The following is a 25,170-nucleotide window of genomic DNA, read 5'->3' on the forward strand; positions in this document are numbered from 1 at the left end:
GAAGTTGGCACTTTGCCCTTACCTGCAAGCCCCGTGGAACTGCTCCATGGGGTTCCCCAGGGATATGCCACCTAAAAAGGTGGTGTAACTCCAGGTAAGAGCAAAGGGGGCATTCCCAACCTGAAGGGGGGTTAGGAAGCCGCCTAAAGGCAGCTCCGCCCCCAGAACGCCCTGGGAACCCCTCCTGGGATGACAGCGCATGGAGTGCGCCATCAGGACGCCGGTGGGAAGCCAAGCTGGCGTACCAGGGGCGAGCTACCACGGCAGCACAGGGAGCCCAGCATGAGCACCCCAACACCGGTGTCCGTGCCACTCTTGGCAGCGCAAGGAACATGGGCGCCGGCGCAAGCTGCCCAGACACCGGCGAGGGGCCTTGTGCACTTGTGGGCTTTCACCCTTCCAGCTCAGGAATGGGCTGTTAGGGTGGTCTCACCCTTTCCACATCAGTGTGTCCTCTTTGTGTGCTACTGGCACAGCACATCAGGTGAAGCATACTGATGTTGGAGGACCACAAGTCTTCCTGAAGAGGAGATGCTGGACGTCTCCCTTTGAAATGGAAGCTTAGGAAGAGACGCCGTAACTTTCTTTTTCCATGCTTGTTGCATAGCAGCTGAGGCCAACCATAGAGCTGATTCAAAAACAAGAAGCACGACTTCTTCCCAGCCTCTGGTCCTAATGCATCTTTCATGCACACTGGACTGCATGTTGTGGTTAAAACACACACTGCTTACCATTTGGCAGAAATTGTTGAAGGTTAATGCATTGCCCATATACCTTAGTTGGGTTTTTTAAATAAAATTTCTTTTTCTTATGCTGGTGTAAACTTAGTTATGTCACCCCATATTCAGATGCACTTTCTCTGAACTACTTTACATAATCTTTCCCCAAGCGTGCGCTTTGCACGCAACCAAATGGAGAGAGATGGATGGCTCCCTCCTGTGGAGCAGTTTAATTAATGTTTCAACAGAATAGAAATGACACTTTTTCTGAAGCGAAACAGTCTTTAGGAAGAGAAGACTAGATTTTGACACATCTCCGGAAGAGAATTGCTGTCGCTTCTCCAAACCTTTAACATATAGGTGTGCAAGACACTGTTGAAACGGTTCGTGAAGAATTCCTCCTATTTCTTAGCCAGCCATGGATTCCCTCAGAAACTTAGATGCCATCAGCAAATTTCATGCAGGGCTTTTCCGCATTCTCATAGAATCATAGAGTTGGAAGTAGGGTTGCCATCCTCCAGGTGGTAGCTGGAGATCTCCTGCTATTACAACTGATCTCCAGCCGAAAGAGATCAGTTCACCTGGAGAACATGGCTGCTTTGGAAATTGAACTCTATGGCATTGAAGTCCCTCCCCTCCCCAAACCCCGCCCTCCTCAGGCTCCACCCCTAAAACCTCCCGCCGGTGGGAAAGAGGGACCTGGCAACCCTAGTTGGAAGGGGCCATACAGGCCATCTAGTCCAACCCCCAGGAGTGTTGTTAGATCACAGCAAGCCGTCATACAAGCCTCGTGGCCTGGGTGGTTCAGATAGGGTTGCCAACCTCTAGGTACTAGCTGGAGATCTCCTGCTATTACAATTGATCTCCAGCCTATAGAAATCAGTTCACCTGGAGAAAATGGCTGCTTTGGCAATTGAACTCTATAGCATAGAAGTCCCTCCCCTCCCCAAACCCTATTCCCCAGGTTCCCCCCACCCAAATCTCCAGGAATTTCCCTGCACTGAAGAGGGAAAAATAGGTTCACTTATGCTTTATCAGGGGGATGTGTATTGCAACTGCCAGAAAGTTTCCACAGCAACTAAGCAGCTTTAAAAAAAAGAAAAGAAAAAAAGAGGCCGAGAGCTTTCCCATACCTGTATTCAAACAGTCCTTGAGAAAGGAAGAATGGTGAACTCGAACAAATTTCTCTGGCTTGCCCATACTATCATCTTGCCATTCTTTAACTTTTTGTCATGGGTATATTGAGGCGAGATTCCTGTACAATTGACGTGAATAGCTTTGGCCTAAAGGGACAGGAACTGGGGCCTAAGATACCAAGACGTGAATGTTCCTTTAATAACTGAAGATATTTCTGCCATGGGGGCTCATTGTGAAGGAATTGTTCCCCAATTGCTCTGTTAGGGTTGCCAACCTCCAGGTACTAGCTGGAGATCTCCTGCTATTACAACTGATCTCCAGCCAATAGAGATCAGTTCCCCTGGAGAAAATGGCTGCTTTGGCATTTGGACTCTATGGCATTGAAGTCCCTCCCCTCCCCAAACCCCGCCCTCCTCAGGCTCCATCCCCAAAACCTCCCGTTGGTTGCAAAGAGGGACCTGGCAACCCTAGGCTCTGTGCAAGTGTCTATCAGAGCGTGGGATGAACACATGAAGCTGCCTCATACTAACTCAGACCTGAGTTAGTATAAGGCAGCTTCATGTGTTCACACCTGGCAACCCTACTTGTGCGGTAAGCTCTACTTCAGACCATTCAAAATGTGGATCTCTGGTACTGTGAAGAACAAAATCCAAGCTATGTTAGGTGTTTCAATAAAGACATTTTCCCATCATAATATAAAATACTTTGGAAAATACTTACATAGCCCATTCGAGCTTTTCATTTTTAATTGAGTTATACAGGCCCTGAAACAAAGACATAATGTCAGGTCTTAGCAGATTTTCAGAAAAAAATATCTCTCTATGTGGCACACATCCAGTCAACCGTTACTGAAGTCCTACTATACTAAGGCATTCTCAGTGCAACCCTCGATGCGAGTACTTATGCTACACTTCAGTTATTTCTGGTGGTTCCAGACTTCGAATGCATTGGTTACTGAATGTCCCATTTTGTCGATTGCACTGACTCACTATGTCCACCCTGTGATAAAGGCGGACAATAAATAAATAAATAAATAAATACCCTCCTGCCTGCTTTCAGAATGTTGCTGTTCCATTCAACACAGAACTAGCTGTTATGCAGTCAGTGTTGAACCCTGATGAAGAGGCATTTCGAAACAGGATGAATACCGGATCCCTGTCTCCTCAGCCTGTTTTGATGAGTGGAAATGCTACCACCTTCTATTTGACAACTTGATTGTATCCTGGCAAGATTGTGAACAACACTGGATAAGCTTTGGACAAGCTTTGAAATCCTATAGCATCGTGTTGGACTCATGTTGTTTCCCTATAGTGGATTTATAGGTGTATACCTGGTTGTTACACGATTGTATATTTTGTATATTTGAATAGTTGGATTTGTATTATACTATTATTCTCAACGTTACTACTGGTATGTTTATTAGCCTACTCTGCTGTTTGTTTGCCATACTTCCTATTACAGCAGGCTAATCTTTAGTGTTGCTTTCAGATCTCTAACTACTGATAAGATTGCCAACCCCCAGGTGGTGGTTGGAGATCTCCCGCTATTACAACTGATCTCCAGGTGACAGAGATCAGATCCCCTAGGGAAAATGGCTGCTTTGGCAATTGGACTCTATGGCATTGAAGTCCCTCCCCTCTCCAAACCCCGCCCTCCCCAGGCTCCACCCCCAAAATCTCTCAACCCGGAGCTGGCAACCCTAACTATTGCAGATAAATATTCTAATGGGGCAACACATAGGGCTGAAATGGCAAGATTGATCCCAGTTTTATGCACCGAGGGGCTCCAAACCAGATCTTAAGTAGCTCCAGAGTCTTGTTCTGGGCATCACCCAAGCTGCCTGCTTTCAGGGAGAACTGCTGGCTCCATCTCCTCTGCACCACAGCACCCTCCTCAAGAAGGCCCCCAGAGGAAGCACACCCTCACAAGAAAGGAGCAATGTCCGGTAGGTGTAAAGCTCCTGTCTCCAGGCTTGGCTTTTCAGTTTGTTTGGTGACCACTGTGCTAGATTGGTGGGTCTTGATTCTTAATCCCGGCCTGGCCTGATTCCACAATGTCCTATGGATGTGTTGCCTATCTGTGGCTGGACCTTGGGCTCTTCCATCCTGCCCTGATGTGCCTCTGTTCTCATTTTGCATGCTGAGAAATGTAAAGCTGGTTGCTACATGGCAGCTGGACCACGAACTGGTGCTGGGAACCTGTCTTTATCAAGGCAGGGCACATAACAAGGAGCTATCGGGTTTCTGGCCCCCTGAGCAACTCTGAGGAAAGTAACATTCCTTCCTAAGCAAGCTGTTTTCTCTCCAGATTCTGTACCACTTTCGATTGCCAAGGAGGGCTGCTTTCCTCTTAAGGAACTCCCTGCATGGCAGAGAGAAACCAGGGCTAGAATCCTTCTGCTTGATAGGCTAGTTTCACACAAGAAGCAAGTTTTTGATACTGGAGAGCATTCAATTACGCAGTCCCTTACCTAAGGTTGCCTGCTCTGGGTTGGGAAATACCTGGACATTTTTTGGGGGTGGAGTTTGAGGAGGGTGGGGTTTGAGAGGGGAGGTGTGAGAGATCCCCTCTCTCTGAGTTTACTTCTCCAAATCAAATGTTCAGACGTTGATACAGAAACAAAGGATTTATTGAAGACATCAGGAGATGAGACAGGCACAGGTAGCAAGTTGCAAGTGAGGGGCTAATCGGGTGTACAGAATATATTGACTCCAGGGCACTGGGGCACTGGGGTTCACACTTATTGTTATGGGAAGTTACAAGCTTGGCATAATACAAAACATCAGACGAGTCCCAGGAAGTCTGGTGAAGCTATCACACTTCCAAGGCCGCATCGGCCTGAGGGAGTACTGACAGGAAGAACAGCGGGGGGGGGGGGAAGATACTTGGGGCAATCAGGCCTGGCGCCTGAGACCAGAAGGTGTGAACTGCTTTTACGAGTTCACTGATAAGCAGGTGATGGGAAGCAGAGACACATAGACAGAGACCCTCACAGGAGGGTCTTCAATGCCACAGAGTCCAATTGCCAAAGTGGCCATTTTCTCCAGGGGAACTGATCTCTGTTGCCTGGAGATCAGTTGTAATAGCGGGAGATCTCCAGCCACCACCTGGAGGTTTAGGTAAAATGACTCACCCAAACTGTAAAGGATATTGCAACCAAACACTACAGCAGTAGGCTACAAAAAATGAGCAAAACAGTTGGTAAGCTGCACTCAGTCAAAGACTGTAATTATATTGCAACTAGAAAAGACTAAAGTCGCAAACAGGGCTAAGCAACATAGGTTACAAAGCAACAAAGGAACAACTAAGAAGTTGCACATATACAAAGTCAAAAGAAGCTAACAGCCAACGATGCTATGTTTAACGAAAAAAACAGTTTGTGTAATTAGCTTGGCTTGTAGCTGGTCAATTTCATTTTTCTTTTCAGGCGGAGGAGAAGGAAACGAGGCTCCGGATGTTCTCCAGCGTTTTCGCTACAATGAAGTAGCTTCATCAGCCATAAAGGCTTATAAATTCAATTCTTAAGACATGTATGGAGCTCTCAGTATGGGCTGCTATCCTTAGAAAATCTTTCAGTGATCAGTGCCATAGAGTCCAATTGCCAAAGCGGCCATTGACTGAAAGATTCTGAGTAAACCAGAAGTGACGAAGATGCGCGGGTGCGCCGGCGCATCATGCCAGGCGCATGTGTGCACCACACACTCCAAGAAACCTCCCGCCCATGGACCAACAGGACCTGGTAAGCCTAACCCTACCCTTACCTTGTGTGTGAAGTAAAGCAGGTGTAAGGACACTGTGCCATGCATGCTTTTTCTGAACATGTAGATTATTGCTATGGCTGAATTCAACTAGCTTTCATGCTCACTGGGTAGGATTTCCTCAGAAACTCATGCTTATTTCTCATACGTTCAAAGGTCCCTCAGCAGTAGGCATTTGCTTTTCCAGCAATGATAGGTGACTTCTCCTTTTGTCCCTCTCTTTTTCTGAGTTCAAAGTAGGCTTTCCAACCTCCAGCTATGGCCAGGAGACCTCTTGGAATTATAACTGATCTCCAGACTACAGAGATCAGTTCCCCTGAAGAAAATGGCTGCTTTGAATTATACGCCACTGAGGTCCCTCCTCTTTAGGGTTGCCAACCTCCAGGTGGTGGATGTAGCTCTCCTGCTATTACAACTGGTCTCCAGGCAACAGAGATCAGTCCACCTTAGGGTTGCCGACCTCCAGGTGGTACCTGGAGATCTCCCACTGTTACAATTGATCTCCAGATGGCCAAGATCACTTCCCCTGGAGAAAATGGTTGTTTTGGTGGGTGGGCTCCATGGCATTATTCTCTGCTGAGGTCCTGCCCCTCCCCAAACCCTTCCCTCTCCAGGCTCCACCCCTCAAATCTCCAAGTATTTCCCAACCCAGAGCTGATAACCCTAGTTCACCTGGAGAAAATGGCCTCTTTGGAAGGTGGACTCTATGGATCTGTTGAAGACCCTCCCCTCCCCAAACCGCACCCTTTTCAGGTTCCACCCCCCAAAATGTCCAGGTATTTGCCACCATGGAGCTGGCAACCCCATTCCCCTCCCCAATCCCCACCCTCTCCAGGCTTCACTCTCTAATCTCCAGGGATTTCCCAGCCCTATTTCTCAGCATTACCTTCAACAGGTCCTTTGGAAAATCCTTGCCGTCGTTTAATCCATCCAGGTTAGCAGTAAACTGCTGGCAGGACATCTTCTTCCCGATATTCTGTAATGCAGAAGAGAGCCAATCACTGGGATACTTTTATGTTTTCATTAGGCTGTTTTGAAATGCTGGGTGCAAAACTTAAAAATGCAAGGAAATTTAGGCAAACATTTCTCAGACAAAACCCTTGGATCAAGTGCAACAGTGCAGAAGCCTTGAGCGACTTCTCTGGAGAGATGGTATGGCATAGAAATTTTCTAAATAAGTAAACAAAAGGGAAAAGAAAGACAAGAACCCATGATTGTACAAGTTTCTTGTTGAAGCATGTGACTATGTCAGGGTTTGCATGAGACTGTGGAGTAGGGTTGCCAACCTCCAGGTGGGACCTAGCGATCTCTCACTATTATAACAAAGGGTGTGCACCAAAAAAATCTGGTATTTTTCAGATTCAGGTTTAATGGGCCCAAACATTTTTTGAAAATCCAAAGCAAGCCAAATCCTCATATCAATATGGGGTTGTTGGATTTTTTTTGGGGGGGGGGGGTTGGATATCTGAAAATTTTCGGGTCCATTATAGTCAATAATGTGGGGCTCTGTGGGGGGTTTGTTAAAGGTAGAGGCACTTAATTCACAGCGTCACTACAGGTGACTTTCCTTAGAAGAACCTCCACGTTTGGTAAAGATTGGGTCAAGGGGTCCAATTTTATGGGCCCAAAGAGGGGGGCATCCATCCTCCATTGTTTCCAATGAAGGAAAAATGGGGGGGGGATTGGACCACCTGACCCAACCTTTACCCCACCCTCAAAATCTCCAGCTATTAGCAACCCGGAGCTGGCAACCCTATCTGTACCTGATCTCAGTAATCCTTACAACACCGTATGGCAGTTCAGTGTGGCAGGTGAAGGGAAGCAGAGCTGGGAGAGCTGCTTGCCTCAAAGCCACCTTTAGTGTCCTTAGTTCATTCCCCAGTCTCTTGGCCCCTCATGCACAAATAACTGTCCCTAATACTTGGTCCTTGAAGGATCAGAAAATGAGCCACAGACTCGGGACAACAAAAACAACTGGATCCAAGTGCGGAGCTGCCATTATTTCACCAAGATTAACTTGACATGACTGATGCAGGAGCAAAGGATAATTGTAGTTCAATACAAAGGTTTGAGAGCCAATGTGGTGTAGCGGTTAAGGTGTCAGATTAAGATCTGGGAAACTCAGGCTTGAATCCTCACTCAGCCATGGAAACTTGCTGGGTGACCTTGGGCCAGACACAAACTCTAAGTGAGTGTTTGGATGGAAGACCTCCAAGGAATAACAGGGTCATGATGTGGAGGCAGGCAATGGAAAATCACTTCTGAACATCTCTTGCCTTTAAAACTCTATGGGGTCGCCTTAAGTCAGCTGAGACTTGACGGCAAAAAATAAATAAATAGAAAGGTTTAGGTGACAAAAAAGAATCAATAATGATGGGCAGCTATGATGGGGCTCTTCAGCAGGCGAGATCAAGGTGTTCCCACCTTCCAGTATCTGTGTGCCTCGTACAGCTGCAAGATTCTTTTCGGAGGGGTCGGCAACTTGTCCACTTGCAACAATGCTTCTGCCTGTGAGATTATGAATTATGGCAGAACTTGTTATATTGCGCAAAAAAAGAAAAAAGAAAAGAAAAAGGGAAGCAATATTTCTGGGATTTGGGAATACGTAAGGCCAAGTAGCAGCAGTCCAGTATCACTTTGGAAAATGCTGGAGTTCAGCATGTGGCTCCCGCCCCCTCCTGCAGCTTCCTTTAGCTGAGCCAGCAGTTGGCATAGCTGACTCACACTCTAAAGTAGCTCAAGGAGCTTAAAAAGACTAGCTTCACTCCACAGCTAATGAAAAGGTCAATGACAAAGGCTACCAGATCATTTCCTCTGTTTATGAGCTATAAGATACACCCCCGTGCGCTAACATTCAGACCGATCTTTTTGCTTAGTCATTAGGAGAATTGTTCAGGAGTCAGCCGAGCATCCGATTCTGCACATCCAACACTGTGATTACAAGGGTAGTAGAGAAGCTTGTTACTGTCGTGATTTTACAATGCAGTTGTTTATGAGAGCACTGGAAGATAATTCACAAAGACATGACTGTCAGAGGCAGATGGTGGGGAAATTTAAGGGGTGGATGACTTGTCTGTGGGCAGAAGAGTCTAACTATATACTGCATTAACCATGCATCCTCCCTGGAGCTGCCACAAAGACTCTAGGTCGGACGTGCCTTGAGCATTCCATTCTTGGTACTCAATCCCCAGGTGCGTGGAGCCCCAATTTGTATTGGGACTATGGCAAATGTGGAGGGGGGCTTAAGCCTTCCACCTTGAACCATTTTCCTAAACCATAATGGTCCTGGGAAGCTGCTATCTACCACACTGGGGAAACCTACATGTAGCCCATCAGTATAGCCCAAGGAGGGGAATAGCGGCTTCCTGCAGCCTTTCAGGTCACGAAAACAGCACAGGAGGGAAGGCTAATCAGACATTTGCACAGTTGGGCATTAGGTTCTCAGTGGGGAACTTACAAAGCACGCCTGATCAGAAGTCCTCACAGAAGACTGAGGACAATGTAACATGTAAGAGATGAGGAGGGAGAAAAGAGAGGGAAGGTGTATGGATCAGTGAGAGGGAGACGCCAGACAGCAGGTGCAAAAGAGAGAGGCTAGGCACATCTACTGCTAAACAATTGAAATAGTTTGACAGTAGCGTAACTTTTGTGGCTCCCCTGGAGGCCTATAGATTTGTAAGGGTGCTGAGGAATGAGCCTGAGAAGCAGAAGCTGAGGAAAACAATGGATAACATATGGTTTGTGCACTTCCTTTTCCTTACTGCAAGACATTGCTGGAATGATGAGCACAAGCACGCACATTTTGATACACACACAGTCCCATGAATGCAAAGAAATGTACTGCAATGGCTGCACTTACCACCTGAGAAAGTGTTAAAGAGCAAAAACAGAGGATCCAGGAGCAGGAGAAAGAGCGAGGAAGAGAGAGAGAGAGAGAAACGATGGGAAGGAAAAGAAGACATCAGCGTCACTCATGCTGTCACATGTTTACCACTCAAAAGCCTTCTGAATCCCAGGAAGACGGCTGCCCCGGTCACACAGCTTCACTCACAGAATGATTTGGGACCTAAGTACTAAGTTAGTTCCCTGCAGAAGCCTTATCCAGGTATGAATAGAGAACATCTTTCTCCATGGTGACACAGTCCGCACGAGGAGATGGTCTTCACTGTGTACATTATGCTGTTTTTATTTTATTTTTATTTGCATAGCAATATGATATTGTGAAACGGTTCTATCATATTCTTTAGTATATGTAATATTTTTCACTGCATTGTTCTCCATCCATAACTGGGCTATGGATGAATGTATTTGGGAACTCCCTGCCCCAGGGTGTGGTGATGGTTGCCAACTTGGATGTGGTGATGGCTGCCAACTTGGAAGGCTTTAAGAGGGGAGTGAACATGTTCATGGAGAAGAGGGCTACCCATGGCTATTAGTCAAAATGGACACTAGTCATGATGCATACCTATTCTCTCTAGCATCAAAGGAGTATGCCTATTATATCAGGTGTTGTGGAATACAGGCAGGCTAATGCTGCTGCAGTTGTCTTGTTTGGGGGTTTCCTAGAGGCACCTGGTTGGCCACTGGTTGAACAGACTGCTGGACTTGATGGGCCTTGGTCTGATCCAGCAAGGCTTTTCTTATGTTCTTATGTGGTGGCAGGGAAGGATAGGCACCTTTAGTTAGAAATACAGCCAAGATACTGGTGTACATCCTCATCTGCTGTTTGTGAGAACTAGACCTCGGCGACAAAAAGGGATGACAAATGTGCAGATTTGAGTCTGGGATAATCAGAGACTTCCTCTTTTGGTCATATTTTCTCCTGTCAGGGACGACACTACCATGAACCAATGAACTTCCAACAAGCAGATCTGGGATGGTAGAGTATAGGGTTGCCAGAGCAGCATTGGCAATGGTTGGGAGTTGTAAGGTGGCTTGGGATATGCAAATAGGCATCATTTGGTCACTGAGACATCATTTCCAGCACAACCCCAGAATTGATGCTGTGGTGTTGGAATGGAACCTATTTCCCCTGCCACTCTACCAAGTGGCAGCGGGTAACCAGGGCAGAAGGTTTCCCATTATATCTGGAGATCAGGCAGTAGAGTGAGAGAGAGGCAGACTTTTTCATGGGCACAATCCTTCAGGACACTCTGCTCAATATGCTTGCCAGGCCCTGTAGCGCCACCGGCGGGAGTGTTCTGGGGATGTGGCTGCAGTGCGCACGCGCACCACGCGCAACATGCCTACGCCACTTCTGGGTTTACCCAGAAGCGACGCGGAGGCTCTAGCGATCTCAGCCAAAACTAAATGGTTTCCATAGAGTTTTATCCAAGATTGCCAAAGCGTCCGTGTCACTTTCAGGTTTACCCGAAAGTGATGCGGGCGGGTGCACGCAGTGCACGACGGCCATCAGTTGGCCAGTGGGCAGCCCGCCACCACCAGGCACTTGTCAACCCTACTGCTCAACCCTCACTGAAATGAACATAAATCATAAAATACAACAGCCAAATGCAAGTAAGGCTGGCCTGTCCCCACACCACAGAGCAATTGTCCGCCACTTTCTCATGCAAAGTGCACTTATTGAGAAACTATGCACTTTCCCTTCCAGAGCAAGACCACCCCCCATAAAAACATTTTAAAGCAGGAAACAGAATTTCCCTCCACAACATTGCTTTCTTCCACACATCATGTCAGAATATGGTGCCATTGGCACTGGATCATAGCTAGCACTAATCCATGTATCTAATTCAGAGATCTCTGTGGTGATAGCTGCCCGAGACAGCCCCACATATTCACAGCACAGAGAGAGAGAGAGAGAGAGAGTAGGAGGGAGCCAAAACCATTCCCAAACTAGTGTTGCGGATTGTGGGGAAGGAAAGTTCATGCGGCCACTCCCTCCCTGTGCTGGTCCCTGCAGATGGCCAGGTGGTCACAGGCAGGCAGGGGGAGGGGCCAGGTTGCTCCCTCCATGCCTGTTCAGTGAACGTGTGGGGCTGACATGTGCACCAGGCTACTGAATACATGCAACGAAGCAAGGACAAAAGGGTCGGCAAAAGGTGCTGTATGTCTGGGGGATAGTGGAACAATCTCCCCCAAAGGAGGTCTATGGTCTGAGCATGTTTTTACAAAGATTGCAAAGGTCTGTCAAACGGCGCTGGAAAATCTTGTGTTACTTTGGCTGCCATTGGGTTGCTTTAGTATCCCAGCTGGACTCTGATACCTCCTGCTCCTCTTATGTTGCAGGACTTGTCTGTACAGACCAGTGGCCTCAGCCAAGGATCTAACGCCATTTTTCTGAGGGCAATGACTTCTGTAGATAGGCCCCATGGCCCAGTGGGTGTCACACACCACAGAATCATCAGCTTGCTACGGCAACCCAAAAAAGCATCCAAAGTCTTACATGTTCATCTCATAAGACTTGAGATGCCATTTTGGATTGCCATAGAAATCTGGATGCCAAGACCACCATGCAGCAGGAAGGAAGAGGTGGAAGGAGTGCAGGAAATGATGAGAGGAGAAAGTGGTAGAGAAAGTCGGCATATACAAACCAACTCTTCTTCTTCTTCTTCTTTGATACCAGAACCATTGGAAATCCATTGTTCTGCTTAACTAAATCACCCACTAACAGAGATTTCTCTTGCCCAGTCTATTATTTATCTTCTCACCCATTTAGAGCATGAGGAGAAACGGATTCCTCTAATCAAGTACTTTCTTTCAGTATATCCAATACATACAGCTCGGAAGACAAATGAAAATAGCCCAGTAGGGCATAATAAATACAGGATGAACTATTTAAAGGAGAAGTGGGGAAGGAAGAGGAAGGCATCCCAATTAGTGTTCCTATACAGACTTTTAAATTATGTCCAGCCTTTTTTCATTATGTGTTCATTGCAAACATTTAAGGAAATGTATCTTGTGGCACAAAATATAAACAGAATTTAATCAGATCAAGTCTGACTAATTGGATTTGGGATCTTAATGTATAATTCTGCTGCTTTATAAAATGCAATAGATCTTTTGGGTTCCGGTGTCTTAACTATGATCTTTGGCAAACTGTAAGCATAACCTGAGTGAACAGATCTCACAACATCCAGTTTTTCTTCATGAAACTATGTTTTTAAGCAAACCAGGGCTTAGAGTATTTCTTTATTACACAACTCCACGAAACTACAGCAGATTTGACAAGTAAATGGATAACTGTAAAGTAGGAGGTAATCCTAAACCTTGTCTCTAAATGGCTTAGGACACTGACTAATAGAGTCACCAGAAATCCCGCTATAGTGGGAAACCTCCCAGCATCCCCATCTGTTGCCCACTAGCTCCTGAAGTGCTGACAGGAAGAAATGGGGAGGAATGGGGGTATGCACCAGCAGCAACTTACTTCATGGATACTCTAGGCTCTCTAGGGGTGTTTGTGGTGCCTCTTACCCTGCAAGATAAAAGCTCCATGGAGCAGCCGCAGCAGAACACACGGCCACCATAGTACAAATGTGACTCTCTATAAGAGATGGGTAACTATTGGCCATTTCCATACCAACTTTTTAAAACATTTAATGAAAAGTTTCATTTATTTGTGTCCGCACTGTTTCCCCTCCGTTTGTGGGTGGATCCATTTTGCAGTCATTTAATCGCCATGTTATCTGCAAACACTTATATGTTTCCTTTTTCGCCATTTCTAGGACAACTTCCCCTGAGGGGCGGACATGTTTAGGACACGTTTCATTCCCCCCCCCTTCCACTGAACACACCCACTGCATTGCCTCCCCCTTCCCAATTCCATCTTTTCTCTTGATAACTATTTTCTGTGCTTTTTAATTTTTTTGTTAAATGCAATTGGCATATCAAAAGAATGTTGGAGCGTTGGTCTAAAGGAACGTTAAAGAGTTGGATTACCCCCCCCCCTTGCTCTGTGCTGGGGCACAATTTATGTTTTTCCTGGCCTCTTATTTTTTATGCATTTTGTAGGCAGACTACCCATGAGGCAGGCGGCAGAGGAAAGAGAGGTCTTCACTTGTGTGATGTGTGTGTGATGTGAGCTCCAAAAAAACACAGTGTGAGCAAAAATGTGTGTGTGGCTCTCTGCTGTTCTGCTCGTCCGCTTTCTCTGCTTTCCTTAAGGGAGGGGAGACAGAATAGAAATCATGCTGGCTGGTGGCTAGAGTGCATGCCTGAAAACAAAAAAAAAGGTGGGGAAGAGGGGGAAGCTTCCTGCACGTCACAAATTATGTGACACTCCCCTGGGACCATGTGGTTGTTGTTTTTTATTTGCAGACAGGGTGAAACGTTCACAGGAGGAAAGAAAGAGGCAGCATGCAGACAAAATTTTTGAATATGCTGCCAAACCCAGTAGATAGAAATCAGGATACTCTGCGGTAAGTTATTAGTGTGGAAATGGCCATTGACTCAGCGACATGCACTATGTCCCCCAAAGGGTACTATTGTGAATGAAGGAAGATGGGCAGGATATGCTGTGACAGTTATGGTGATGAAAGGGCTTGTGATGTCCCTGTGATGGCCAGAGTATGGGAAAGTGGCACATCTACCGATAAAGAGAGTTGTTTACAACCCAAAAGGAAAACATGGTAGCTCTTTGATGCATTAACACATCTTGACTGGAGGGTCCATGGTCTGGTGGGCTTGAGCCCTGGGACGTAGCACCCAGATTGGCTAAGGCGTGCTGAGTCCACACGAGGAGGGCTCTGAAAAGGAGAGCTGTTCCTTTGTTTGGCTCTCTCGCTGCTTTTGGTTGCTGAAAGCAACACACTTGCTCATGTGTTTGCATTGAGGGTTGACAGACAGGAATGATGCTAGTACTTGCAGGTGCGCCTGGGGGACACCATGCAACTGACAACGACCAGATGTTCTATGGATTGTAACTACCTAGTTAGTAATTTTTCTTTTCTTTATTTTGCTTAGTGTAGCTAGATCTGGTGTAGTTACCCTGAGTTGTGCCTTGGAGAAATAAAGCTGTTTAACTAAGAGACTCTGCACACTTCCTTACCCACCCGCATGCTAAAGAAACACACCCCTGTAACGTTGACCTCAAGTGTAGGGTTGCCAACCTCCAGGTAGTAGCTGGAGATATCCTGATATTCCAACTGATCTCCAGCCGACAGAGATCAGTTCACCTGGAGAAAATGGCTGCTTTGGCAATTGGACTCTATGACAGTGAAGTCTCTCCCCTCCCCAAACCCCGCCCTCCTCAGGCTCCACCCCAAAAACATCCCACTGGTTGCGAAGAGGGACCTGGCATCCCTATTCAGGTGACACCATGAGAGAGCAAGAGGGGCTGATTTTTACCCAGGGTGATGGTGCACTATCGGAGAAAGGAGGGGCAAAAAGCAACATTGTGCCCCAGCTTCCAGACTGGGCTGTGAGCAGGCCAGGAAGAAAGCACCCTCACCTTGATGGGGCAGTAAAGCCATCTTACTACATGGTGGCAGCGGTGGACCTGCCACAGGTACATCCCAGCAAAGGGGAGTAAGGGACTGAGCAACTACAAAAGCATCATGTGCAGAGTTTTGGGACCCCACTTGCTGTTGGCTGTTACTGTGGGACTCACAACTGTCCTTTTGTCTTTTTGCGCTCTGTAGAGGCAGCTGTCCATTCACATGGCAGCACCATTGCGGATGGTATATTATGTGGGGGCACAAGGGAAAGGATAGACTACAAGGGTTTCAGGATGCAGCCAGTGGTTAAGAACCCCCTGAGGGTAGCAGAGGAATGGTGCATAAGGGATTGATGACCAAAATGATGGGGTTACAGGTCAGCAAATTAGTATGGGAACAGGGGTGGTTTTAGCCAGTGGGCAACGGAGCAGCCACTTGGAAGCCAACTGCTCACAGCTCCAGCCCCTCAAAGGAAGAGAAAAGAAGAAGAGAAGGCGCCTGCCACTGTCTGTACTTCCCCCATCTGGGCTTGAGTGGCTGGCTTCCAGGTGCAGCAGTATCTCCTACCCACCTCACACAGGGTAAGGGCCACCTCTTGCTTGGCCCTGGCAGGGTGCCAGCGGTGCGGTGGAAGTGATTCTGCAGCCCCACCATGGACTTTTGCCCAGGGCCTCAGAATCGCTAAGACCACCCCTGCATGAGAACCCATCCCAAGGAATTGTGTTTGATGGTGCACAACCTTAGCTGTGCCTGGGACTACCTCTGGGGGTGTCCGTTAGCCCCCTGGCATACTGTGTGCACTTCACTATGCCCTTCTCTGCAGTCCTCCCTGCCCTGGTCTATATGGCTGGTTCTGAGTGTGGATTCCTAATGTTCTGCAGCTGTGCTTTGTCTTTCAGCTACCTGCCCAGTCAGGTGTGTGGTTAGTGAGTGTGTGAGGTATGCCTTCTAGTCTGACCTCTTCTTTCTCTTTTGCTTTTGATCAAGTTATTGTTGGTCAAAAGGTGAGGTTAGCATTGATGTCACCATCTCCTTTGTTGGAATTCAAACTAGACCTCTTATTTGCCAGGTGGGTGCTTTTCCCCAGTGAGTGACTGGGGAGGTTACAGGAATGCTTTCTGTGAATATGCGGTAGTGTGTTCCCTTGCTGTTGCCACAGAGTCTTCACCTCCCTTGCCTGGTAAAGGGAGGGTGCTCCTTAGACTTGCCCCCACCCTACCTACAAAAACTGAACCCTTGTGCGGGAGATGTCTGGGTATTCTAATGGGATTGCCTCTGTCAAGTGAGCTGTAGAAGCTAGAAATTCTTGAACTCCCGCTTGTTCACCTTGTATCCTGTTCACCAGTGGTGGATGAGGAGTTGGGTTTTTTTGTCAGATTCCATCAGTTCCTTGGTTTGCACTTTTTTGGCAGGCAGCTTCACTGCATTTTCCCGTATGAATGCAGTAAAGCACAGTGGTATTTTTGTGCAGCCGTGGCTACCCATTTTCCTCACCATATCACCAGAGGAATTTTTGAAGTTTTTTTGTTAAGCTGTTTTTGAAGTTTTGTTAAGCTGTTTTTGAAGGTTTTTTTGTAATTGCTGTTGTGTTTTATTATAGTCGTCCAAGTTACTTCCTGTGTAAAACTGAGCTGGATTTCACTCTGTTTTACAATACAAAGGGTTACAGCAGAAAAACAAAGGGATACCACTCTGCATCCATAGCCAATAATAGCCAATATCAGTTTAGGGTTGCTTTTTTCCTAGTTCTTTGAGCAGCTTTGAGTTTTTCCAGGCCCCCATCCTACTAGGATTGCCAACTCCAGGTTGGGAAATTCCTGGAAATTTGGGGGTGGAGCCTGAGTGAGGTAGTGTTTGGGAGGGGAGGGACCTCAGCAGAGTGTAATATTATTCAGTCCACCCTCCAAGCAGCCATTTTCTTCAGGGGATGCTATCTCTGTAGTCTGGAGATCAGCTGTAGTTCCAGGAGATCTCCAGGCTGCACCTGGAGGTTGGCAAACCTATTTCCTACTCCTGTTCAGGTGGCCTCTATCTAGACGTTACTAACCAATAAGGAAATCTGTTGCTGCCTCTGGTACCAAGTCCCTTCCAATCAAGAGGTGAGACAGATTAGAACTCAGGCCCTGGCCCTAGTATGGACTCTGTCTCAGAGACCTGACCTTGTAGGTATTTACAGATAATACGAGCATGTTACTTAAACTTGCTTTTAAAGGGTAGCTGATATGATTCTTGCTGTATTGTTTTGAGGGCAGTGGAAGACGTAGGCCTCTGTGGGGCACACGCAGCTTGTCTGTGCACTTTGAAAGAGGGCTATACGGCTTGTGGTGGGTGCCAGTGAGGGATGAGAAGAAGGCTTAAGGGGCACAATATTTTAAAAATGGAAATGGGGTGCTCCGCTTGCTAAAATGTCAAAATCGTTGGCCTTCAGCAAGCAGCGATCAGGGCTGGCTAGGGTTGCCCTGCCAACTGGTAGAAGCTTGGGGGCAGAAGAGGGCACCAGCATCATGTAGTTTTACCAGTGATTCCTGAACCGAAGGACCTCACTTCCAGGTTTTTCCAGAAGTTATACCATGCTGTGCACAATGCCGTATTTTTAAAAAAATTCTCCTGCTGCCAGCAACCCTAGCTGGCCAGTACTCCCAGTTCCAGATCTCCAGAATATTGTTTTAGCTGGCAGCTGGGGGGGGGGGAACACCTCTGCATGGTCTTTTATGCATGGCTGTTTCACTCGCCGCCACCCCTCTGACGACTTTGGGTCTTTGTTTGGATTATGCGTGCTATTTCCGACCCCCAGAGGTCGCCTTGATCTCCCCCTGCCTTTCCCCACATTTTGCTCATGTTTTGAGGGACCGGTTTTATCTCAAAATTGAAAATGTGGGCAAAACGCGGGGAAATGCAGGGAGAGAGCAAGGCGACCTTTGACAGTCAGAAACAGCCCGCATAATCCAAACAAAGAGTTGACGGAGGGGTGACAGTGAGTGAAACAGCCATGCATAAAAGCCCTATATCTTATGCCTTCACAGTAAGTCTTATTTTATGCCGTTCTGTTGTGACAAGCCAACATGCCCCTCTGTCAGATCAACCTTATGCAGCCAGAAGAAGCGTACATTGCTGTTGTGTGTGATGGACTTGCGCTGCCTGCACATCTCCAAAACAGCCGACTGGAAGATTTACGCTGTCTAAAACCACCTCCTGTCGCTGCTTGCTCCTGCTGTGAGATGGATTCCCAGCTCACTCTAGTTTTCCCGAGTAGCAGCAAATCTACCTACAGAGCTGGGGGAGCTTTTCTGACAGCTAGACTTACATGTCCGTGCAGGTCTGTATTGAGCAGCATCAGGGCACAGGTAAGGGTATGAATTCCATCTGGAAGACACAAGAAACACAACCTGCTTTTAGGATAAATAATATTACAGATCATATTCAAAATATTGCGGCTCCTTTTCTTACTTAGCTCTTGAGGCAAGATGACATTCAAACAGACGACAACAGAATCTGAGGAGAGTGCTGGCATAGCCTTCTAGCTTTGTTTAGTTCAACCCCTTCTCTTTTGAAATTAAATCAAAAGAGTTTTCAGCTAAACATTAGGAAGAACTTCCTGACGGAGTGGTTCCTCAGTGGAACAGGCTTCCTTGGGAGGTGGTGCGCTCTCCTTTTTGGAGGTTTTTAAGCAGAGGCTAGATGGCCATCTGTCAGCAGTACTGATTCAGTGAACTTAGGCAGATCATGAAAGGGAGGGCAGGAAGGGTTGCGTCAGTGCTTGGCTCTTGTGGCCCTTTCTTGCATGCCCAGTGTAATGCTGATTGACACTTTGGGGTCAGGTAGTAATTGTCCTCCAGGCCAGATTGGCCAGGGATCCTGGAAAGTTTTTTGTTTTTTTTCCATCATCTGGGCATGGAGTAGGGGTCACTGGGGGTGTGGGGGGGGAGTAGTTGTGATTTTCCTGCATTGTGCAGGGGGTTGGACTAGATGACCCTGGTGGTCCCTTCCAACTCTATGATTCTTATTTATCCCAGTTTCATTATTTGTGATGAGTCTGATTACAGCATGAGCATTATATTCCCAAAAACCTTGTGGTTGTTTTTCCCCACAGTGTTCGTTTAATAATAATACTTAGTTTTATAAAATACACCTCAGGAGTTCAATATGCTTCACATACAGTATCTCAGGACTTTCTATAACTGTAAGCTCTAGCCCTGCGGCAAACCCATAAACAGATTCCAGCAGATGGCAAGTCCACGAAAGCAGTTTTATTGGTTAGAATCGGCAGGTTTCAGAAGCCATATTCAAAAGGACACTAGTAAGGGGCAAAGGCAAGGTGCAGAGCATATATGGAAAAGCAAAAGGCGATAACTGGTAACTCAGGCAACCCCCCTCCCAGAGGCAGGAAGGAGCACTTGGCAATTCCCACAGTATGGGAATCTATGAAGACTAAACACGGGGCACAGACTGGCCTTGGACAGAACAGCACAACAGCACCTGGGAGCAGCACAATCGCACTACCGCATACCATCCTCATGGCTTGCTCCTGACAATAACAGCCCTGTAGGGTAGGCCAGTATTGTTATACTTTCTGCTGTAGACAGGGAGAGAGGGAAGGCTGCATGCTAGGACAGTGACTTGCCTCTAGTCACCCAGTGAATGGACGGAATTCCTTGATGCGCAGTTTGCAATGCCAGCGTGTTAATTACATCTGAAAAATTGGGGGGGGGGGCGGGTGTTTCCTTCCTGAGTTCTGCTGTTTTGCATTAATATTCCAGGCTTTTCACCTGTGATTCCTTCAAGCACAACGATGTCCTACGGACCACCTTCAGATGTTCTTATGAATGAGCACTGCCCTCCTGATCCCAAAATGGCTCGTTTCAGGTCACAGCAACATGGAAATGCCTGATGGGGAACGTGCTGCCTTTTCAAAACCAGCCTCTTTAGTTGAGTCTTTTGAACTGTGCCAAACTGACAGCCAGAAGAAACAGAACGAACCCTGAAGGGCTGTTATCACCCACGCCGGACACAGCCTGCTGCCTCTGAACAGAAGCAAGGGAGAATTCTCCGCCCGCCCTTTCCCCCATCAAATTTCTCAGCTCCAGCCATTCCTCTGTTTCTCTAGGGTCTATTTGATGTTTCAGGCCCTTATACCGTTAAAGGCACAGAGAATTAAGCAGCCAGATTCTGTGCTTACCTCAGAATCACGGCGACCTTCTTCCCAGCGTGTACAGTCTCAGTGCCTTCCCCATTTATTTTTAGAAAAAGTACAAATCCATGATAGTTTATTAGCTTCTAATGAAACTGCAGCATTATTTTGCATCCATTGATTCTAATGCATTATCCACAGTGCTATTACTGCACCATAGGGTTCCCAACCTCCAGGTGGTGGCTGGAGAACTCCCACTATTACAACTGATCTCCAGCCTACCGAGAACAGTTCACCTGGAGAAAATGGCCACTTTGGCAATTGGACTCTACGGCATTGCAGACCCTCCCCTCTCCAAACCTCGGGTTGGGAAATGCCTGGAGATTTTGGGGTGGAGCCTGAGGAGGGCGGGGTTTGGGGAGGGGAGGGACTTCAATGCCATAGAGTCCAATGGCCAAAGCAGCCATTTTCTAAAGGTGAACTGATTCTCTATCGGCTGGAGATCAGTTGTAATAGCGGGAGATCTCCAGCTAGTACCTGGAGGTTTATACAAACAAGCAAACCTATGCGGAAACTTAACGTAGTTACAAAAACAACAGCACAAAGGCTCATATAGAAAGTAATTACACTTATTACAAGAAATCTTTGCAGATTTTTATGACTGTAATCATCTCAGATGCAATGAATCATCAATCATAAATACAATGACTAGTATATAATGCAATCAACTGAAAAAGTCCCCCCCAGGGGGATACTAGGTAGTCCAAGATGCACGGAAATAATAAATTCCAAGTTACTTGCAGTGTCGGGTTGCTTCACCCAAAATACCAAGGTGAGTTCATGAAGGAATCCAACTGTCACAGGTGATGAAAATGTAGACAGCGAATGATGGAAATGTGGGGGGGGGGAATACACTTGGCGGGGGCCACAAAAGGTGTCAGCGGGCGCCATGAGTGTCCATGGGCTCCACTTTGAGGACCCCTGACATACAGTAGATTGTCCTGACTTGCAAAAAAGAAAAGAAAAAAAAAGAGCTTGTGCCATTCCATCCCCCAGAGCGCTAAGGAGGTCCATGAGGGGGGACGTCGCTAAGCACGACTTCTCTTTGGGACACTGTGAGGCTGCTCGATTCCTTGGTTTCTGCTGGGCAGACTAGAAGCCAAAGAAGGCAGCAAGTGAATGAGGATGCAGAGCTGCAGGCTCTTCAGTGGCCTCATTTCTCCACAACTCTCCGCTTATGGAATATTTGCACGCATGTTAAGGAGGCATGTGGGGTCATGCGCAACAGAGGCTGAGTCATTGGAGGCTAGTTTGTGCCCTAATGGTAGGGAGTTGGAAATACAGCATTTCCCCCCCACCTTGTAACTGTTTCCTGTTTGCTTGTTTCTTTCATCTCTGAATTGAAGAATAAGAATAAGAATTGGTTTTTATATGCTGACTTTCTCTACCACTTAAGGGAGACTCAAACCGGCTTACGGTCACCTTCCCTTCCCCTCCCCACAACAGACACCCTGTGAGGTAGGTGGGGCTGAGAGAACTGTGACTTGCCCAAGGTCACCCAGCTGGCTTCATGTGTAGGAGTGGGGAAACAAATCCAGTTCTCCAGATTAGCCTCCACTGTTCATGTGGAGGAGTGGGGAATCAAACCCGGTTCTCCAGATCAAAATCCACCACTCCAAACCACTGCTCTTAACCACTACACTATGCTGGCTCTAATCGCTACTAAGCTTGATATTTTTTTGCAAGTTTGGATCCTGGTTACTGTGAAAGGGTTTATCCTATAGTCTTGGTATGACTGCCTGCTCTGGGTTGGGAAATACCTGGAGATTTTGAGGGTGGAGCCTGAGGAGGGTGGGGTTTGGGGAAGGGAGTAGGGTTGCCAACTTCCAGGTACTAGCTGGAGATCTCCTGCTATTACAACTGATCCCCAGCAGATAGAGATCAGTTCACCTGGAGAAAATGGCTGCTTTGGCAACTGGACTCTATGGCATTGAAGTCCCTCCCCTCCCCAAACCACGCCCTACTCAGGCTCCACCCCAAAAACCTCCCACCAGTGGCGAAGAGGGACCTGGCAACCCTGGAGGGGAGGGACTTTAATGGGGTATAATGCCATAGAGTCCACCTTCCAAAGCGACCATTTTCTCCAAGTGAACTGTTCTCTGTGGCCTGGAGATCACTTTTAATCCCAGGGGATCTCCAGCTACCACTTTGAGGCTGACAACTCTAAGTCTTGGCCTAAGGTGTTATTACTTGCAGGTGCTAGATTAAAGGCAAGGCCGAAACGGGCACTGCCAAGATTACTGCATGCACTACCAATCACAACCGCCTCCCACCCAATAACAGTGCCCACCCTTTTTGCTGTTGTTGGTGGTGTTTTTTGCCACAAGGAGCAAGTCTGGCACAGCCTAGGAAGCACAGCAAAGGGAGATGGGTTAGGGTTGCCAAGTCTGGATTGGGAAAATCCTGGAAATTTGGGGGTGGAGCATGGTTGGGGTATGGGGAGGGGAGAGCCCACCCTCCAAAGCAGCCATTTTCTCCAGTGGAACTGATCTCTGTCCACTAGAGATCAGTCGTAATTCTGGGAGATCTGGAGGTTGGCAACACTAGCATGGGTGGATTTCCCAGGTCAAACTGGAAGCCTCAAGGTGCCGGTTGTTCTAGCATTTCTGTCGCTGTGCCCATTCTCACAGTGTGCATCCAAGCCTTGCCCTGAGCCTCAAAGCTGCCTGGAGGGAGAGATGAGCACTGGTCGCTCCCCCTAAGGAACAACACATGCTGTGCTCTGCCGTGTGGTTCTCCACCAGCCAGGCCCATCTGGGAAGCATCTGGAGGCGGTAGGCATGAGCACTGGCTCCTTCCCATAAGGAACAACACATTCTGTGCTCTGCCGTGTGGTTCTCCACCAGCCAGGCCCATCCGGGAAGCAATTGCTGCTAGAGCAGAAAGGAATTTACAAAGAGAAGCATTCTCAGCTCTCTTTTTGATGTGGAACTTGGGGTAGTGGTGTGTGTGTGTGTGCGTGTGCGTGAGCGCGGGGGTCTCCAGTAGGGTTGACAGCTCCAGTATGGGAAATACCTGGACATTTTGGGGGTGGAACCTGGAGAGGGCAGGGTTTGGGGAGGGGCCTCAGTAAGGTATAATGCCATTGAGTCCACCTTCCGAAGTGGCCATTTTCTCCAGGTGAACTGATCTCTAATGCCTGGAGTTCAGTTGTAATATCAAGGAGATCTCCAGGTACTGCCTGGAGGTTGGCAACCCTAGTATCCAGAGTGTACCAGCAATTTAGCCATCATCTTGTCAACAACCTTTATTGCTCATTGACAGAGTCTTAAGCATTTACATTTTATAGGAAAATAGTTTTACAAAAACAGCATGATCCCTTAAAGCTTGGTATAAAATAGAACCATTTTATCAAGACAATTTTAGGACCATTACATGCATTAGATATTTTGCAATCGGGTAAATTTTCGCGGTATCAGTATCGAGGTTAGATAGAAGAAACGGCATAATCCAAGGTTCTAAAGGGAGATTGTATTTGGCTAACATAGGTGTAATCCAGCAAGTTCTCTCCACCTTCAAATGTTTGCAAAAGAGAAGCAGATGATCTAAGGTTTCAATTACACAGTCTCCACAGTCACACAAGGGGTTGTTAAAAAGAGGTTTCAAAAAGCGGCAGTTTAATACCCGTGTGGGAAAAGCGTTCAACCTTGCCAAGGTAAAAGCACACCTTTGATTTGGGGAAGTTAAAAGGTTAACCATCGTCTTGTGGGTTTTCATTAAAAAATTCTTGCTAACCTAGTTTTTTATTCTGTTTTATAGGAAAGAGCTTGTTATAAACTAGTCGGATCTTTTGGAGAGAGGAGTGATGGTGGAAGGTCTAGTCACTGCAAATGGGTCTGTCCTACAGGCTTGGCCTAAATGGAAGGACAAGCAAGCCAGACTAAGACTGCTAATATTGTAGGTATCACCTCAATGGGCCCTGGGTAGGGTTGCCAACCTCCAGATGGGGCCTGGAGATTTCCCGGAATTACAACTGATCTCCAGATTACAGAGATCAGTTCTACCCCGCTGAGGTCCCTCCTTTCCCCAAATCCCACCCTCCTCTGGCTACACCTCCAAATCTCTAGGAGTTTCATACCTGGTTGTAAAATATACTGAGCTCTACGAACCCTATCCATTTGTCCACAGTGGGAGCCAGAGAAGTTTCTGGGTAAGGTATGCTACATTGTCTACTTTTCTGATATGGACCCTGTATTAATGTTTTCTTTGAGTCCTTTTATCTTTTTCAATCTATATAAAAAGTTTCTGCTTATAAACTGTCCAATTGTTTGTATCTCGCTCGAGAATATATTAGGTTCCCTATACCATGCTCAGAGTGTGTCTTAAAGTATATTTAAACATAATTTTAAAACTAATTTTTTAATCAATTATTATTTTGTATGTTCCTTCTAATGGACATAATATTAATGTAACTGTATCCATTTTAACTTTTTATTAGATCCCCTGAGGAAGCTTATAGCAAAACCCACTGGGATCTAAAAGGTCTAATAACGTGCTCTATCTTGCACCTTGTTCTTTTTTTTCCTCCTACCTACTGGTGCGGCCTTATTTTCTTCCTGAGGAATTTCCCAAACCAGAATTGGCAATCCTTGCCCTTGGGGTTAGAGAATGGCTCTGTCTAAGGTGACAACCTCCCAGCTAAAGGGAGGGGCAGATGTGTGTGAAGAAGAAACAGTTTTGACTTAGACCTTTTATGCATGGGTAGTTTCCACTGGCTATCCTGCTGTCACAGATAGGCTGTCAAAGATAGGACATTTTGGAGGACATTGATTCATAGGGTCACCATGATTCGGAAGCGACTTAAGGGCACTTAACACACACACACACACATGCTGCTCTCTGGATGCACAGAATTTGAACTCGAATTCTCAAATCACTATGCACAGGGGCTTTTTCCCCTGAAGAAATTCCTGGAGTACTTGGGGTTAAATTTAAGCACCACCAGGGAAAATGCGGAGCATCAAAACCTCTTGCTA

General features: G+C 46.9%; 1 protein-coding gene across 1 annotated transcript in view; it reads right to left on the minus strand.

Annotated features, from left to right (window-relative positions):
• PSD2 (pleckstrin and Sec7 domain containing 2) overlaps positions 1–25,170 on the minus strand; it is a 68,010-nt gene that overhangs the window by 24,402 nt on the left and 18,438 nt on the right. The window contains exons 6-8 of the mRNA XM_056862285.1: positions 18,311–18,369; positions 6,501–6,590; positions 2,577–2,620 (exon numbers count right to left, since the gene is read on the minus strand). Coding sequence (XP_056718263.1) covers positions 2,577–2,620; positions 6,501–6,590; positions 18,311–18,369 — 193 coding nt within the window. The remainder of the gene's footprint in view (positions 1–2,576; positions 2,621–6,500; positions 6,591–18,310; positions 18,370–25,170) is intronic.

Source organism: Euleptes europaea, chromosome 17 (genome assembly GCF_029931775.1).
Source record: "Euleptes europaea isolate rEulEur1 chromosome 17, rEulEur1.hap1, whole genome shotgun sequence".
NCBI classification, from domain to species: domain Eukaryota; kingdom Metazoa; phylum Chordata; class Lepidosauria; order Squamata; family Sphaerodactylidae; genus Euleptes; species Euleptes europaea.